This window comes from Podarcis gaigeae, assembly GCF_964106915.1.
Source record: "Podarcis gaigeae genome assembly, chromosome: 15".
Classification (NCBI taxonomy): domain Eukaryota; kingdom Metazoa; phylum Chordata; class Lepidosauria; order Squamata; family Lacertidae; genus Podarcis; species Podarcis gaigeae.
The window spans coordinates 40,606,698-40,622,292 of NC_139692.1; the positions used below are offsets into that span (position 1 = coordinate 40,606,698).

A 15,595-nucleotide genomic window follows, 5' to 3' on the forward strand; every position below is an offset into this window, starting at 1 on the left:
GTGAGCACTCTTTGGATTGGGTCAGTCAACCTGCTACAAATCCACCCAACAGTTACCTTGTCCAGCCCACATTTTACCAGCTTCTTCACAAGAATATCATGAGGGAAGTTGTCAAAGGTCTTACTGAAATCAAGATATATTATGCCCACAGCATCCCCCTGATCCACCAAGCTTGTAACTCTATAAAAAAAAGAAAAAAAAGAATTGAGATTCATCTGGCATGACTTGTTTTTGATAAACCCATGTCCACTAGGTATTTTGAGTTTGAGTCTGGGCTTGTATGAACAGGGGTGGATGAGTGGTGGTTGACAAGTACCTGGCTGGTTGACAAGTACCATGTCTAGTTTGTGGAGTTACACATTGCAGAGACCTGCCCTTATACCAGGTTGTGTGGTGGATGTGGCTGAACTGTGGTTTTTGAAGTGAAGGTGTTTGTTCACAAACTCTTTTCTTTATCAGTATCAGGGCTGTGTTCACCTATTTACATTTAAGGCCTAAACCATAGACTTTGGGAATGGGACAACCCCCTCCCCCGCCACGATTGCCATTCTTTGGGATTGAGTGCTGGTGTTACCACTTTCCCACTTTCCCTCTCTTCCTCCACTTCATTAGGACTCAGCCTGGGTTCCTTGTGGAGTAAAGTTGGGCACGATCTCAGAAATAAGGTCAGATTAATGATGATTTTAATTCATTCTATGGATTTGGGCTCCAGCTTCACTGCAGCCACGTCTATGGTTTTGTTCTGTGGAATTTTCCCTGCGTAAAAAGGTCTGTCCAAAATTCTTCTCGACTCAGGATAGAGTGGCCGTTCCTGTAACACCGGAAAAGACCGCCATGTTTTTCATGTTGAGGAAAATGTGATGCTGGCAAGACTAGCGTGGGAATAGAATATTCTTCATAATGCTGAAGAGTTTAGAGATGGGACAAGATAAGAGAGGGCAGAAGGAAACGAACTCAGCGGCAGAACAAAGTTCCATTAATTTTGAACCAATTCACATGTTATGGTTTTATCAAATAGCCCACCAAGCTCTGCATTTCTTCATCCTACACCTGCTTCATATGTGGGTTCCTTGTTTTAAAACCAGGGTCAGATTATATATATATATATATATATATATATATATATATATATATATATATGATTTGTCCGTTTATTGTGGGCAAATCTTTCATAGGATAGAGAGCTGACTTTGACAGATGCGATAAAGCTAATCTGAAATAAAGTAATTATTGATGATACAGGAATCAAAAAAACTTGGTCTCAGAAAAGTGAGTTTTGATGATTGCAATGTTCACCTTAAATAGGACAAGAGAATTGTGACCCTGTGAGTTCTTATCTAGGTGAGATTTTTAATATATAAGGAAGGTCAGCTCCTCTCTCCTTGCAGATGTTGGGAGCCCTGGGAAAATTACATTTCCCAGTATGTTGTTTGCATGTGGCTTGCAGCTGCAGCAACCCGGTGCCAGAAGGAGTGGGAAACTTTCCTTCCTCTGCTGCTGGTGGAGTTACAGCAACAAGGTGGGAGAATGTGGGCAGCTGAGACTCGATTGTGCTCTTGATGACATTCAGGGGCTACAACAGGGTCTGATCTGGCTCAAAATTGGGCTTGGAATTAACTCAGCTGTTTATTTTTTACGGGGAAATTGTTCCGTTTTCTCCTCCTAATTATGAGCCTAAGTGGGGGAGGTGTTTCATTTAAGGTTCCACAGGGGTCTCTATTGTCTACAACAGAGATTTCCCATCCTCACTGTAACAAACCTTTGGAGCTATATGGAATAATAATAATAATAATAATAATAATAATAATAATAATAATTTATTATTTATACCTCACCCATCTGGCTGGGTTTCCCCAGCCACTCTGGGCGGCTTCCAACAGAATATTAAAATACAATAATCTATTAAACATTAAACGCTTCCCTAATCAGGCCTGCCTTCAGAAGTCTTCTAAAAGTCTGGAATATTCACTTGTGGAATTTGAGAGGAAATTACCCAACTGACTGAAAACCCCTTGTTTGCTTTTTTTTTTTTAGGAAATGCTCCAGGAGAAAAGTTTGTCTGAGCCGGAGGATGGATTTGCTGCGCCCCAGGCCCCTGGCCATTCTGAAACCACAACGGGTTCCCCTGTTCTGGGTGTAGCAGGAGTCAGTACGCCTCTGAACAGCCCCCAGGGTCCAGATCCAGAGCAGGTATGCAGCATGTTTAAATGAGTCTGTTTTCCCCCATCCTCTCATAATACAGTGGTACCTTGGTTGTCGAACGGCTTGGCTCCCAAACAAATCGGCTTCCAAACGCCGCAAACCCAGAAATGTTTGTTCCAGTTTGCGAACGTTTTTTGGAAGCCGGACGTCCGACGCGGCTTCCACGGCTTCCGATTGAGTGCAGGAAGCTCCTGAAGCCAATCAGAAGTCGCGCCTTGGTTTTTGAACGGTTCTAGGAGTCGAACGGACTCCCGGAACTGATTAAGTTTGACAACCAAAATACCACTGTACTAGAATTCACACCCACACAATGATTTCTACAGATTCAGGACAGGCAAAAGGAGAGTCCTTCACACTGGGCGCAATTAAACTATGGAACTGCTCTCATAGGAGGAAATTATAGCCACCAACTTGTATGGCTTCAAAAGAGGATTAGACAGATTCACGGAGGATAAAGCTATCAGTGGCTACTAGCCAATGTGTCTATTTGGTTTTGTCTGCTTAAAGCAGTTGTTCCGAAACACAAATGTAGTTGTTAAAGTCTCCTGTGCACCAAAATCGCCTTCCCAATGGAGGAGGCTGCCCTGTAGTATCTCTGCATAACTTAATGCTCTGTGGCTGCTTCTGCTCAGCCTCAGTTGGAGGTAAGGAATTCCACGGTGTCTGTTTCAAGTGTGATTAGCTCATTGGGTTGTTCCAGTGCAGAGGCTCCAAAGAATGGTTCTCCTTCAGAGATGGTCACATGTTGGTTCTCTGCATGAGTGATGGCTTTGTGCTTGCTGTTTTCCTCCAATGAGCCTCTGTTGGTGGCAGGCCGTTTCGTTGCAGCTCTGCATTGGGTGTGGATCGCTCCATCACTCCCAGAGATGTGGCAGAACGGTTGGTCCTCAGAGGAGGCTACCTGTTGCTTCTCTGCATGGGCTTAGATCTTTTGAATGAGAAGGCACACCCATGATAAAGACCTGTACAGAAACACTGGGTATTAAAATCCCCTCCATGGACAATTCTTAGGGGTCATAATATATTTATTTATTGTGTTTATATCCCACCTTTCCTCCAAGGAGCTGACTGTGCCATACACCATTACCCACCATTCATTTTATCATCACAACAACCCTAATACGGTGGTACCTCTGTTTATGAATGCTTCTGGTTACAGACGCTTCAGGTTACGAGCTCCGCTAACCCGGAAGTAGCTGCTCTTGGTTGCGAACTTTGCCCCAGGATGCGAACGGAAATCGTGCGCCAGAGGCCACATTAGCGAAAGCACGCCTCAGGATAAGAACAGTTGCAGCCTAAGAATGGACCTCTGGAATGAATTAAGTTCGTAACCAGAGGTACCACTGTATTCAGGTTATAGCTTGAGATATATGGGGGCAAGGTCCATGGTCACCTAAGTGTGCTGCATGGCTGAGAGGGAATTTGAACACAGGTCCCCCTTCCCCTCTCCAGGTTTGACACACTTAACACACTGTACTGGCTCCCAGGATTTACAAGAATGGAGTATTTTTAATTCACTTTTTTTTGGGGGGGGGCAAACCCTGACTTAAAAACCTGTACCATCTTCCTTGTTTTTGTTTGGTTTGTTTGCTAACCTTGCTAGAAAAAAAAAAACAACAGTTCTGACCACACAGTAGTATTATATGCCAAATTATTTATTGTAATCACATTTTTTGGGTTGTTGGTTTTGTTTTTTTCTTTAAAAAGAGAGTTATAGATCCTGCCATTTTTATGCAATAATTAAATGTAATTGTGTACCTTTCTGCCAAAAGGGGGAGAAAGATTGTAAATTTCCTTGCAAATCCACCCTGGCTCCTGATTGGTTAAATCTGTTTAGTAAGTGTGTTTTTATAAAGTGTTGACAACTTTCCTGTATCAGAATTATAACCAGTCGTATAATAATAAAGCTGAGAGGTGAAACTGAGAGGGAGCCTGCATTTGTTCCCGAAATTATATTTTAAAAAAACCCAAACCAGTTGTGTTATAAATTCAACATGCATTTAAGTAATAACAATTATGCCTCAAGCCCTGAAGCTCAGTTTTAACTCTTGTTTGCTCTGATGATTGATAGCTAATTATTTGGGGAGGGAGGGGGAGGAAAAGCAAAGACAAATTACCAGCAGATTATGAAAAGTCAAAGAAAATTGATCTTAAAGTAAAATATAAGTCACCAGCCATTAAATGGAGGGAAATGCAGATTTCAGTGAAGTCAACCAATGAGAGACTTCTTTTGGTCTTTGGTCCATCTAGTCAGCTGATTAGATTTGGTTAGTGAGCTGTAGACTCTATAGGTGGCCTCAGGTTGAGCCTCTATTCTCACAACCTCAAGCTTTCCTACCTACCTGAAAAGGTAACTAAGCCTCACAGTAAACATGTGCAAACCGTACAGGCACTTGCTTTTAATTCCAAGAGATATTCTTAAGGGTGTGAATTGTTTAAAAAATTATTAGAAAGGACCACAGACACCTCCTTTACCCCAGGCCAGACTATTTTGTCCATCTAACTCAGTTTTGTCTGCCCTGATTGGAAGAAGCTCTCCAGGGTCTCTCATTCAGAAGTCTGTTCCATCAGCTGCTACCTGATGCTTAAAGGAAATAAATAACTATAAATGAAAACAGGGGGTGATAAGAACCGAACCAGGGAACTTCTGTATGCAGTGCTTAAAATGGCACTGACGGCAGGCAAAATTATAGACATAGGGGTAAGCAGGGAAGCTTGTAGAAACAGCGGACTGGGATCGGGTGCTGTGGGATCTTCTCATTGCCACGAGCTTGCAGTGGTTGAAAAAGTCTGATGGTCACATCTTGATGTGACACAAGGACATTTGCTGTGTACTTATGACGATGACTGTGGGGCCACGTGTGCAAACCTATCCTCCAGCCTCTGTCTTCACACCAGAGCGCTTCTCGCGTTGAGTTGATGCACTTAACCGCCCCCCGCTGCCACTTCAAACTGTCCCATGAGCAGAAAGGTCAGGGGTGGAGTGGGTGGGACTGCATGTGTCGAGCTGGGGTTGGCATGGACAGCCCCACACCCTCTACCTCAGGGGTGGGGAACCTCTGGTTTGTGGGTATAATTAGGTCCTCCTAGGCTTCCCCATTTGGCCATTTCAACGAAGCCACACCCACCAACCTTACATATAGGAACCAGGTGTGGGGGAGGTTAAGACCTGGCTCAGCCAAAAAGGGCTTTGCAGGCATTGCTGATTAGCTGATCTGTGGCTCCTGCACAGGGCTTTGCTAGACTCAAGGAACAGCTGAGCCTGCATGGTTTGGGAGTAATTCCAGAGCAGTCAGCCGGGTAGCCTGGCCTTTAGTTCACAACAAAATCCAATTTTGTTTCTTCTCTTTACTGCTTGGTCTGGCCTAACCGACTTTCCTCAGTAGCTGTGTTGTGTTTGCCTTTTCTCAGTTTACATTTTTGTGGCTTTCTCACTTGTTCTTTTTTTGTTTGATTGTCTTGTTGAAGACCATTGAGAACATCAAGGTGTACCTGCATGAAAAAGAACTATGGAAGAAATTTCACGAAGCTGGCACAGAAATGATCATTACTAAAGCTGGAAGGTAGGTTTCTAAAATCCTGTCATTTTTAAATGTTGCTTTTAAATGTCTGTCTGTGTTCTATTTAGTTGAGCTCTGGATCCTTGCGCCAATGACCTCTTTGAAATTCTCCACTATAATTGCGGATAGAGGATTCTATTCAATGTTAGTCCTGCTCAGAGTAGATCAGTTGAAATGAGTGGACCTGACCTAACTTGGGTCCATTAATCTCAATGGGTTGACTGAGTATGACTAACACTGGAGAAAGCCCAGACAACTTGTGGGGGAGAGGCAGGGGTGTGGTGGTCTGGGGCTATGGTGGGTTGAAAATCCATTGCTATTCCTGCAGGAGAAAGTCAACCCTATTCACTGGATTCATATCCATTCCAGACATGGGACATATAAGTGAACATTGGCAATTTTTACTCTTGTTTCCATTTTCATCAGGATTCTCCCAATATCCATACAACCAGGGGCAATATATCAACCTGGTACCAAATAGATAATTCTTGCCCCTGGTGGTCACAAGCTTTGATTATCCATATTCACTATGGACACTCAAATAACACCAAGGAGCATCCATGGTGGATATGGATAATCAGGGCTACTCCAACTTGTTTGGTGAACTGATGACGTGGAAAAGAGAAGCGATTGTGGTTGATTTTTAAAGATTGGGGGTGTGATACAAGGGAGGACTTGTGTCCCAGCAGCTACAATCGGCTTTGGAAACATTATTCTTTCCCTTCCCTTTGAATGCATTAGAACGAAGCCAGCCCTATAAATTACCAGCAATTTATTGCTAGCGTCTACGTACTAGGTTCATTACTCCCTTGTAGGCTTGATCTGCGGGGGGATGTTGAAAAAGCAGAGCAACCTCCACGCTGCAAATGGGCACGCCGTTGTTGCCAAGAGCCTGTGATTTATAAAGTGGAAACATCTTTAAAATGCACTCGCTATCTTTTCAACGTTGGACTGTTTTTGTTACAGAAGGTGGGGCGGGTAAAGTCAGAGCGATTATTTCATATTATAAGGGGAATCATCAAAAGATTAAACAAAAAGAAGTTTATGTTAACCAAGTTCCCTGAACTTTGCATAAAATAGGTTGACTCCTTCGTGGATAAAATATGGCGTGTAGAAGTATACAAGGCTTTGAACATCGCAGTGCATAAATCTGTGTGTTTTTCCAGTTCCAGAGTTTCATTATGACTTTATTTTGGCATGCATAATATCTTCTTCTTCTTCTTTTTAAAAAAGAGTTAATTGGAAATTATGCATTAGATGCAAGCTCCAAAAAGCAGAATTTGCTGGCAATTTCTCTTGTGCTGATCTTATCAAAGTTAAACAATGAACTTGTATTTAAAACACCTTTCTGAGTGGTTTTGCCCTTCTTTCCCGGAGACATCTGTTGGCAAAATCAGGCCGCTGGTCTAGATCAGTGTCATCGGACATGGCAAGGCTATTCAGGGCCCCGAATCCCAGAGGGGGCCCGAAATCAATATTCGTCCACATTGCTTAAAAGAATTGTGTCCAGTAGATGCAATTTGAGTTGCATGGCTCAAATCATTAATTCATGGTGGTATCTATTTCGACAATCCTTATGTTTGAGAGTCAGTGTTGCAGGTGTTGCAAAGGTGGAGCACTGCAGCAAGTTGACTGTTCTGCTGAAGCGCGTTTTAATTATTTCTACATATTGTCTCCAGAAAATGACATTGCAAAGAAGCTCTCTCTTAATGAAGCTGGATGCGAATAAGGCAACAGGGGTTATCTAGACCCATTGCTGGTTGCCAGTGGCCCCCCACAACATTTCAAGCTTCAGGGCTTCAAAAACATAGGTCCGCCACTAGGGAAAGGGCTGCAGCTTGGCCGTTGAGCATCTGCTTTGCGCAGTTACTGTGTTGCTGCTGCTGCTCCTTTTAAAAAACAGGAGATGGCATGGAATGAATTTTAGGAGCTTTTGTATGCAAAGTAGGTGCTCTACCGCTAAGTAGTGAGCCCATCCCAGAATTTGCTGGCTCGCAAATTATTCTGCTTGGAGCGGTGAGGCTCACAATTGCAGGAGCAAGATTTTTGCAAGTCAGGAATGGCATGCAAAAATAAATCAAAATGCTGTGTGTGATGGAGGCTGTTCTCTGGTGCAGTGTTTCTGTTCCACACACCCTGCTCTGTTGGTGGGCTGAAGCTGGTGGTACAACTTAACCTCGATGGCTGGGTCCTCTCTGAACAGCATCCTTTAAGGCTTATTGATTTTAAGAGACCATCCCTTGGCCCCTAGGAGAACACTGGCTCTGTCTTTTATGGGAGCAATTAAAGCGGTTATGAAACAGAGCAGGGTCGTTAACCGCGATCCCACTTTTGTGATATTTATAGGGCCTTTTTCAAGATTTACATTTGAATAAAATGGGAATCTAATTTTAGCTCTGTTATGGGTTTTTATTTTGGGGGTGAATTTTTTTAATTTTGAGGTGCGGGTGGTGCACTGGGAGAGTCTAAAACCAGCCTGTAAAGCGATCAAACTCTGTTTCCCTCCTATGGTAATGGAAATGAAATCTTTGTTTAAATCTCTCATGCAACGGTATGGGGTTAACTGTCCTTCCTGTGAGATGTGTGAGAGAATGTTCTAAATATTAAAAAAAGAATTAGATGAGTTGTTATAAAAACATGTACCCAAATATAAAAACTCCCCCTTTTCCACATAACCTCCATGGCACTGCCACCAGATAAATCTCTTCGATCTGTCCGCAAGGCCACAGGTTCAGGGTTTCCTGTGTTTGGTGAAAAGTGGATTTGGGGCTGAAAAATGAACTAGCAAGGAGAACTCCCGCTGAACTTGCCTTGTTTGTTATTCTGGAGTAAGGATCTGGCCCAGGCTAATCCAGCACTTCAAAGAGGACGGCCCTCACTTTGTATATAGAACGTCATGGCAGAGAGTGGCGTGGTTGATAAGAGAAATTGGGGATGGGACGGTTTTGATGCCCTGGGAAAACGGGACTTTAGTGGGAAGTGCTTTGATCTTTTCTAAAGTATTTTCTGTAGGGTCATCTGCCTCTTTTTCTTCTTCCAAAAGGCCTCTGCTGACTCTTTGTCTCATACACGAAAGGCTTAGTATAATCTGTGCTTTTAAAGGGAGTGGGGATAAAAAAAAGGGAGGCAACCTAAATTTTCCACCAAGGAAAGCTTGCAGAATGCAAACTACAGCAATTTTTAGACATCATTTCTGAGGCTTTGCTTCTTCTGCAAGGTTGGGGAATGGGATCGCGGGACAAAGAGATACTGAAAGCCTTACCCCACTGGATTGCATCAGATTTTGTCAATATTGTTTCAAGCCCAGCTGTAAGGACTAGAAACTTGATGGTTGGTTCGTTTGTTTCAATGCAAATGGGAGAATGTTGAATTCTGCCCTCAGTACTGATGTTCTGCATTTATAGAATTACAGGTAACAGCTTAAGAAGTTCACACTTATCTGGTGAATATAGGACTTTGGTCTTGGTGTAATAAGGTGAAATGGCCCTGTCTCTTCTTCTGTCTACCCCCCTCCAATAAAAATTTCAAAAAGTCGTGTTGCCAACAAAATGCTAGATTTTGAATCCATATCCTCTCCAGTTATTTGATGGATGAAAATAATTTTTTCACCCATCAAACTTCAATTTTTCCACTTCTGCAATTTGAAGCAGCTTCTTTTTGTTTCTTTAAGTTTGTAGGCTCCCCCCTAGAACATGGGAGTGCACATGTTCCTTGTATTTCTTTGTTCTTAAAGCACTGGGAAAGTTCTTCATTCAGCCACGTCCCCCCTCCAAAAAAAATGTTGCAATGAGAATTGTTGTTTGGTGACCGGTAGGGTCTCTTCCAACTCTACAATTCTACGATTCCACCATTGGTGCTAGATCTAAAGAACAGTAGTAAGTGGCGGAATGAATTGGGCCAGTGTTACACTTGGTTTTCCAACATGGATATTGCTGCTGGAAACCAAGAAGGAGGGGAAAGGCAGAAGGGTGTCAGCTCACTTCAGGCGCACTGAACTATGCCTGCCTCCCCTTCCTTCCCTGGGTTACCATAAGTGATCTCTGTGCATTGGGAATCATAATCATAATAAGTTTATACCCCACCCATCTGGCTGGGTTTCCCCAGCCACCTGAGAAGCCAGGTAAACAATGCCCCCCTCCATCCAGTTCTGCCCTGCTGAGTGCTACTGCTAAACCATGGGTGAAACTAGGCTTTATTTCACCTTGGTCAAAGACCCAGTTTGCCACACACACACCCCTGTGCATTTATGCGTACACATACACACATGCCGGGAGTCTCAATGACACCCCTCTAGAGGCTTCACCCGGGGCAAAAAAACCTGGCTAGCCCCCCTGTAGCTACGGCACTAGCTAAACAATATTTCAACATTCTGGGTTTCTTTTGGGTCATATTAAATGGCACTCTGAAATGAAGTGAAGCATAATAGGCTTTATTTGACTCTTTTGAGCTAAAAATTGTCTTCTCGATCATAAGCGGTTGGACTTTAGTCTTTGCTTTTTCTTAGAATCTGAAGGTCCATCAGCTGTAACAAAGTGCAAAAAAGTGGCTTAAACAGATGGGTGAACATAGAATTAGGCAGTGGTTTCTGTTCCAACATGTGTTTGTCACAACAAGCACTGTTTCCATTCTACCGCAGTTTGCTTTCTGCCAAATACTATGTTGTTCTTTTCACTATCTGCTGTATGACAAAGAACATACATAACTATTTATGTAGCTTACAACCATTTCAATGTAAAGGAAATGTCAAAACAATGTTTTAAAAAATCACCAATCAGGTATTGTTTGTGTACCTAACCCCCCACCCTCAACAATGATGTGAACAAATACTGATCACATTTGCTTGACTAATTTCCTTACCTGCACCAAATTCTACTTCCCTTTCCATTGGAATTCTCCAACACCCCTACCTCCTATGGTGGGGACACTGGAAGAAGCGACTCTGAAGGGATCTCAGGATTTTCTGCGAAGAACCATAGATCAGTGGGAGAGCACATGCTTTGCATGCGGAAGGTCCCAGGTTCAGTCCCTGGCATTTCCAGGTCCCATCTGGAACCCTCAAGAGCTGATGCTACTCATTGTAGACAACACTGAGCTAAATGAGCCAATGGGGCCAGTTCTCTATATCACAGCTTCCTGTATTAAAGCAACCCTTAGTGCAGAACTCCAGGGACAGGAATCTTGTTTTATTTTCAGGAGACAAGTGGTAACTTGGTGGTAGAGCATCTGCTATGCATGCAGAAGTTTCCAAATTCAATCCATGGTATTTCCAGGCAGGGCTGGGAGAGACTTCCTGCCTGGAACCCTGGAGAGATGCTGCCAGTCAGTGTAGACAATTCTGAGCTAGATGGACCAATGGTCTGACTAGGTATAAGCCAGCTCGCAATTTTCCTGAGAGGCTGTTGCCCAGTTCCCACATACAAGCACACCTGTTTTCTAAGTCCTGATGCTCTTTCTGCCAAATGTCTCTGTTGGTTGGGATGAGGGATTCTGCCACTTCCGTCGTTGGCACTGCTGCTGACTCACTGGTTGGGGATGTTGTCCAAAACAAGCCAGAGATCCCTAGCCAAAAAGTCTAACACACATTCCTACCTCCCCTACCAGATAAACTATGTGATTCAAAGGCTGATCAATCTCTGGATGGACTTTTTGGCTTTATGTCAATAACCACCAAACACAGCCAGGAACTGTGGGACTGCTAGAAGGAATAAAAAAAAGAGGTTGATTTTTAAATAAATACAAATCCCCTAAGTGGTTTCTCCTCTAACAGTTAATTTAAAAGCCATTTGTGACTATCCAAATGTGCCCAGGACAAACTGAACTGAGGAGGGATCACTTCATTATCAGACCTAATAAGTCACTCTCACTTCATCGCTTAGCTATTTTAGCCCTGGCCTTTTTCTTAATTTTCTTTGTACTTGGCCACCAGCAGTGCCGTGTTCTACGCAGGGCTGCCAAAGTGATCTGATTGCATAGAAGGACAGTCCAGAAATGTCTACAGCAACCTTCTCCAACCCAGTGTCCTCCAGATGCTGTTAGACTACAACTCCCAGCAGCCAGCATGGCCAACAGTCAGGGATGATGGGAGCTGTAGTCCAAGAACATCTATGAGGTGCCAAGTTGGGGACGGTTGATCTACATCATGCAATAGGGTCATTGGAAGCTATTTGAAGAGCAGTGGTGGTGTGGCATGGATGCAGCCTTTTCCTCCAAAGTAGAATAGATAGTCCTCTATTTGATGTCTCAGGGGTGGGGAATCTGCAGCTCTCCAGATGTTGCTAGATGCCATCTCCCATCAACCCCAGTCACAGTCTTAAGAAAATAAGAAAAGACTGCTGGATCAACAATGGAGGCAGAACATAGTCATCATGGCTAGTAGACATCAATAGCCCTCTCCTCCATTAATTTTGTCAAATTCTCTTTTAAAGCCATCTATGTTAGTGGCTATCAGACAGCCCTTCAGATATTGGAAGGTGGCCACCATATTTTCTGAGGAACATTGTCCTTATTACCCATTTCTAGTATAATGTTTTCATGTGCAAAAACACCCCCCCTCCAAACAAAGGCCATGTAAGACCAGTCAGCCCTTCTCCTGCCCTAGAATTTATCCATAATACTTTGCAGCTCACAGGGGTTCCCCACTGAGCAAATCAACATAGAAAGCCAGTCAATAATGTGACTTGGTAATCTATTTGTTTCCTCTGCTTACAAAACTCCCATTTCTCTGTATGCAGATGGAAGAGAACATAGTTAGTGGGCTGGTGGGTTTTTCTGCCTCCCTTCTTTAGAATATCAAGGCCAGCTGGAGAGCTTTGGATGTGACAGTTCCTCTCCATGCTGACATTTCATGGGGTTGGTGTGTAACAGCTGTCGCCTTCCCCAACTAATAAAGATGTGCATCTCAACAAAGTCTAGCTTCATAAACTCACCTGCAAACCTTTGGAGGTGTTCTGTCGTGTCCCCCCCCCCCCCGCACTCATAAGCTAGGGTGAAAGATTTAAGTTGTGTTGTCAACGTGGGAGGGGGCAACTACCACAAAACTTCCCAGTTATTGCTGAATGAGCTCAGTCTGCTTTTTCCTTCCTTTGGCCAAAGTGTGGTTTGTACGGAATGGGGGAGAAATTCGTTTGATCCTTCTTTTAATGTGGAACTGCGGCTTAGTCACGCTGGCCACATGACCCGGAAGCTGTCTGCAGACAAATGCTTGGCTCCCTTGGCCAGAAAAGTGAGATGAGCACCGCAACCCCAGAGTCGTCTGCGACTGGACTTAACTGTCAGGGGTCCCTTTACCTTTACCATATCCACACTTCCTGAACCAAAACAAATGCTGATAAGAGGACAGCATCCCCCCAGTTACCTGATAGAAGTAGTACTAGAACATAAAAATATCACAGTGACACAGGAAGCTGTCTTATATCAAGTCAGACAATTGGTCCATTTAGGTCAGTCTTGTCTACCACTGACTGGCAGCAGCTCTCCAGGATTGCAGGAAGGGAGTCTCTCTCCCAGCCCTACCTGGAGATGCCATGGTATTGAGTCTGCATGCAAGGCTGGTGCTCCATCACAGAGCTATGGCCCTTCACTGATTTTCCTCAGCAGACTGAGTTAGGAGGTGCTGAGCAGGCCCTGTGGTACATCCAGCTGGTATAATTCCCTTTAATTCCTTGCTGCTACCCACTCACTGCTTTGTCTGACACCTTCTCACTTCACTCCATGCTGATGCTTCACTGCCATGGGGCATCAGCAGTCCCAGCATGCGCTGTGTCAGTGTAGCAATGGATGGACATGCACAGGTGATGTCTGTTGGGCTGTGGGATCCTGAGCTGGCTGCTACTCTGTCTCCAGGGCCTTTCTCAATATCCCAGTCTCTGTGGCACATTGGGAGAAAGCAGCGAGGCCAAAACAAGGCAGGCCCAGCCAGTCTAGCAACCACCAAGCCTCTTCGTCCCTGTTCAGGAAATATGGGAATGGGGCTGGGGTGTTTCTAGCCCTCCCTCCATCATAATTTGCCTAAAGGTAGAGCCAGACCCTCCAAGTGTCTCTATTTCCCAGGGACATCCCTGATTTAGAGAAGCTGACCCAGTTTCTGATTTGATCCTGGAATGTCCCACTTTTCCTTAGGATGTCCCTATTTTTGTTGGAGAAATGTTGGAGGGTATGGAGTTATCCAACCCCTGAGCCGTCTGAAAGCAATCCTGTATAGGGAAGTGTTGTTTTTTAAAATGTTTAAAATGTTTTTATATATGTTGGAAGCTGCCCAGAGTGGTTGGGGCAACCCAGTAAGATGTGTGGGGTATAAATAGTAAAATTATAATTATGGAATGGGACGTCCCTATTTTTATCGGGGAAATGTTGGAGGGTATGTAGAGCTGCCCCTGCCTTTTCTATTCACTGTCTCTGTGCCATTCAAGAAGCCAGATAACCACATGACTTGCTAGCTGAGAAAACTGGAGAATGTCTTCTATTATTATAGTCCGCTGCTTCAAAGACCTGGGTGTGCAAGTTTTGGATGCTGCCAACCACAATTGGGTCAGATAGTTGCCCAGTTATCTCATTCCGCCTGTGCTTTCCTTTGTATGTTTCAATCAAGAAAGAGAAACATCTCACAAATTCAGTTTCTATCCAATTTTGATGATTACATTACTACAACCTACTGGGGAGGTGGGATAGGCAGGGCTTTTGATCCATAGTGTCTCTTCCCACACAAATATATAAAACAAACACACATACTGTATTGCCCAAGCTTTTGACTGAAAGCCCCAGCAGTTGCCAAGAGGTTGAGAAATACATTTTCATTAAGAAAATTTAACTGACAAGTCGCTGGCATGGTGCTTGCAGACACCAAAAATGCAACAGCTAATAATCATGATGAAATGTCAATGCACGGCCAGAATTTTTCCTTTTTTTAAAAAAAAAACTTCATACCCAGGGCTTTTTCCTGGAAAAGGGTGCAGAAAATTGGCAAGATCCAGTGGCTCGTTGACCCAGCTTGATTTGTGAAGCCAAATGCTACCAAAGGCAGTTACAGAGTAGGTTGCAACTTAAGCAACACCTAAGATCAGATGTGAGTTCTAATTTGTTATCCTTTCAAAGAATTTCGGCTGTATATATGATGGTAGGGGCTTCACTGCACTCTATTTATTTTAGAGGGCTATTCTAAAGAACATTATAAACTCTGACTTGTCTACTCTATATGAATTCCATATGCTAAAGCTTAATTTTAAATGCCATTAAAAAGCACTTAACATTTACAGTATATCAGATCTCTGCTCCTTTAGCAGCTTGGATGTGCTACAGTTTGGAAAATGTTCGGTAGGCAAAAGACAAAAAAGAGCCCTTTAGAAGTTGGGCTCATAAATATCCTAGTAGAATCTTCCAGTGCTGTGTTTAAAATTATACTGAACAAACTTTTAATACCCAAGTTTTTTTCCTTATTAACCCCTGTTCATTTTTGGGTATAAGCTTTTTTTAAGGCCTAATTTAAAACAAAACAAAAATAAAATAAACCTTGGCTTTAAGATTAAATTCTTTCTGTAGCATTTCTCTCATCTCCCTCTAAAAAGTGTGAATTAGTCTGTATATTTGCAAACTGAAATATGCTACTGTATTTATACAGGTGCTTACCTGTGTCCCAAGGTTAAGAGAAGGGCACAGCTTATGAACAGAAATCAAAGATGGCTGGGGGTTTTTTTTTTGGTAAACCGCCCCCTTTTGAGCTCAAACTAATTACATGGTAAACACCTGGAATTTATGCAAGGGTGTTAGAAAGAGCTGATTCAAAGGTCTTCTAAAAGGAACCCATTTTGTGGATTTTTGCCCAAGCGGTTACAAAATGG

At 43.3% G+C, this 15,595-nt stretch overlaps 1 protein-coding gene and 1 long non-coding RNA gene across 8 annotated transcripts in view; one reads left to right on the forward strand and one right to left on the reverse strand.

The window, feature by feature from the left end:
- TBX4 (T-box transcription factor 4) overlaps positions 1-15,595 on the forward strand; it is a 103,829-nt gene that overhangs the window by 54,439 nt on the left and 33,795 nt on the right. For all 6 annotated transcript variants that reach the window (XM_083715149.1, XM_083715151.1, XM_083715148.1 and 3 more), the window contains 2 exons: positions 2,035-2,190; positions 5,671-5,765. In XM_083715149.1, the coding sequence (XP_083571275.1) occupies positions 2,035-2,190; positions 5,671-5,765 (251 nt within the window). The remainder of the gene's footprint in view (positions 1-2,034; positions 2,191-5,670; positions 5,766-15,595) is intronic.
- On the reverse strand, positions 10,176-15,455 carry LOC310832977. 2 transcript variants are annotated; one of them, XR_014558498.1, is made up of 3 exons: positions 15,384-15,455; positions 14,685-14,811; positions 10,176-10,284 (listed from the first exon to the last, which is right to left on the reverse strand). It is a non-coding gene; the product is annotated as an uncharacterized lncRNA (long non-coding RNA). The 2 variants fall into 2 exon arrangements; XR_014558499.1 differs by lacking the exons at positions 14,685-14,811; positions 15,384-15,455 and adding an exon at positions 11,361-12,663.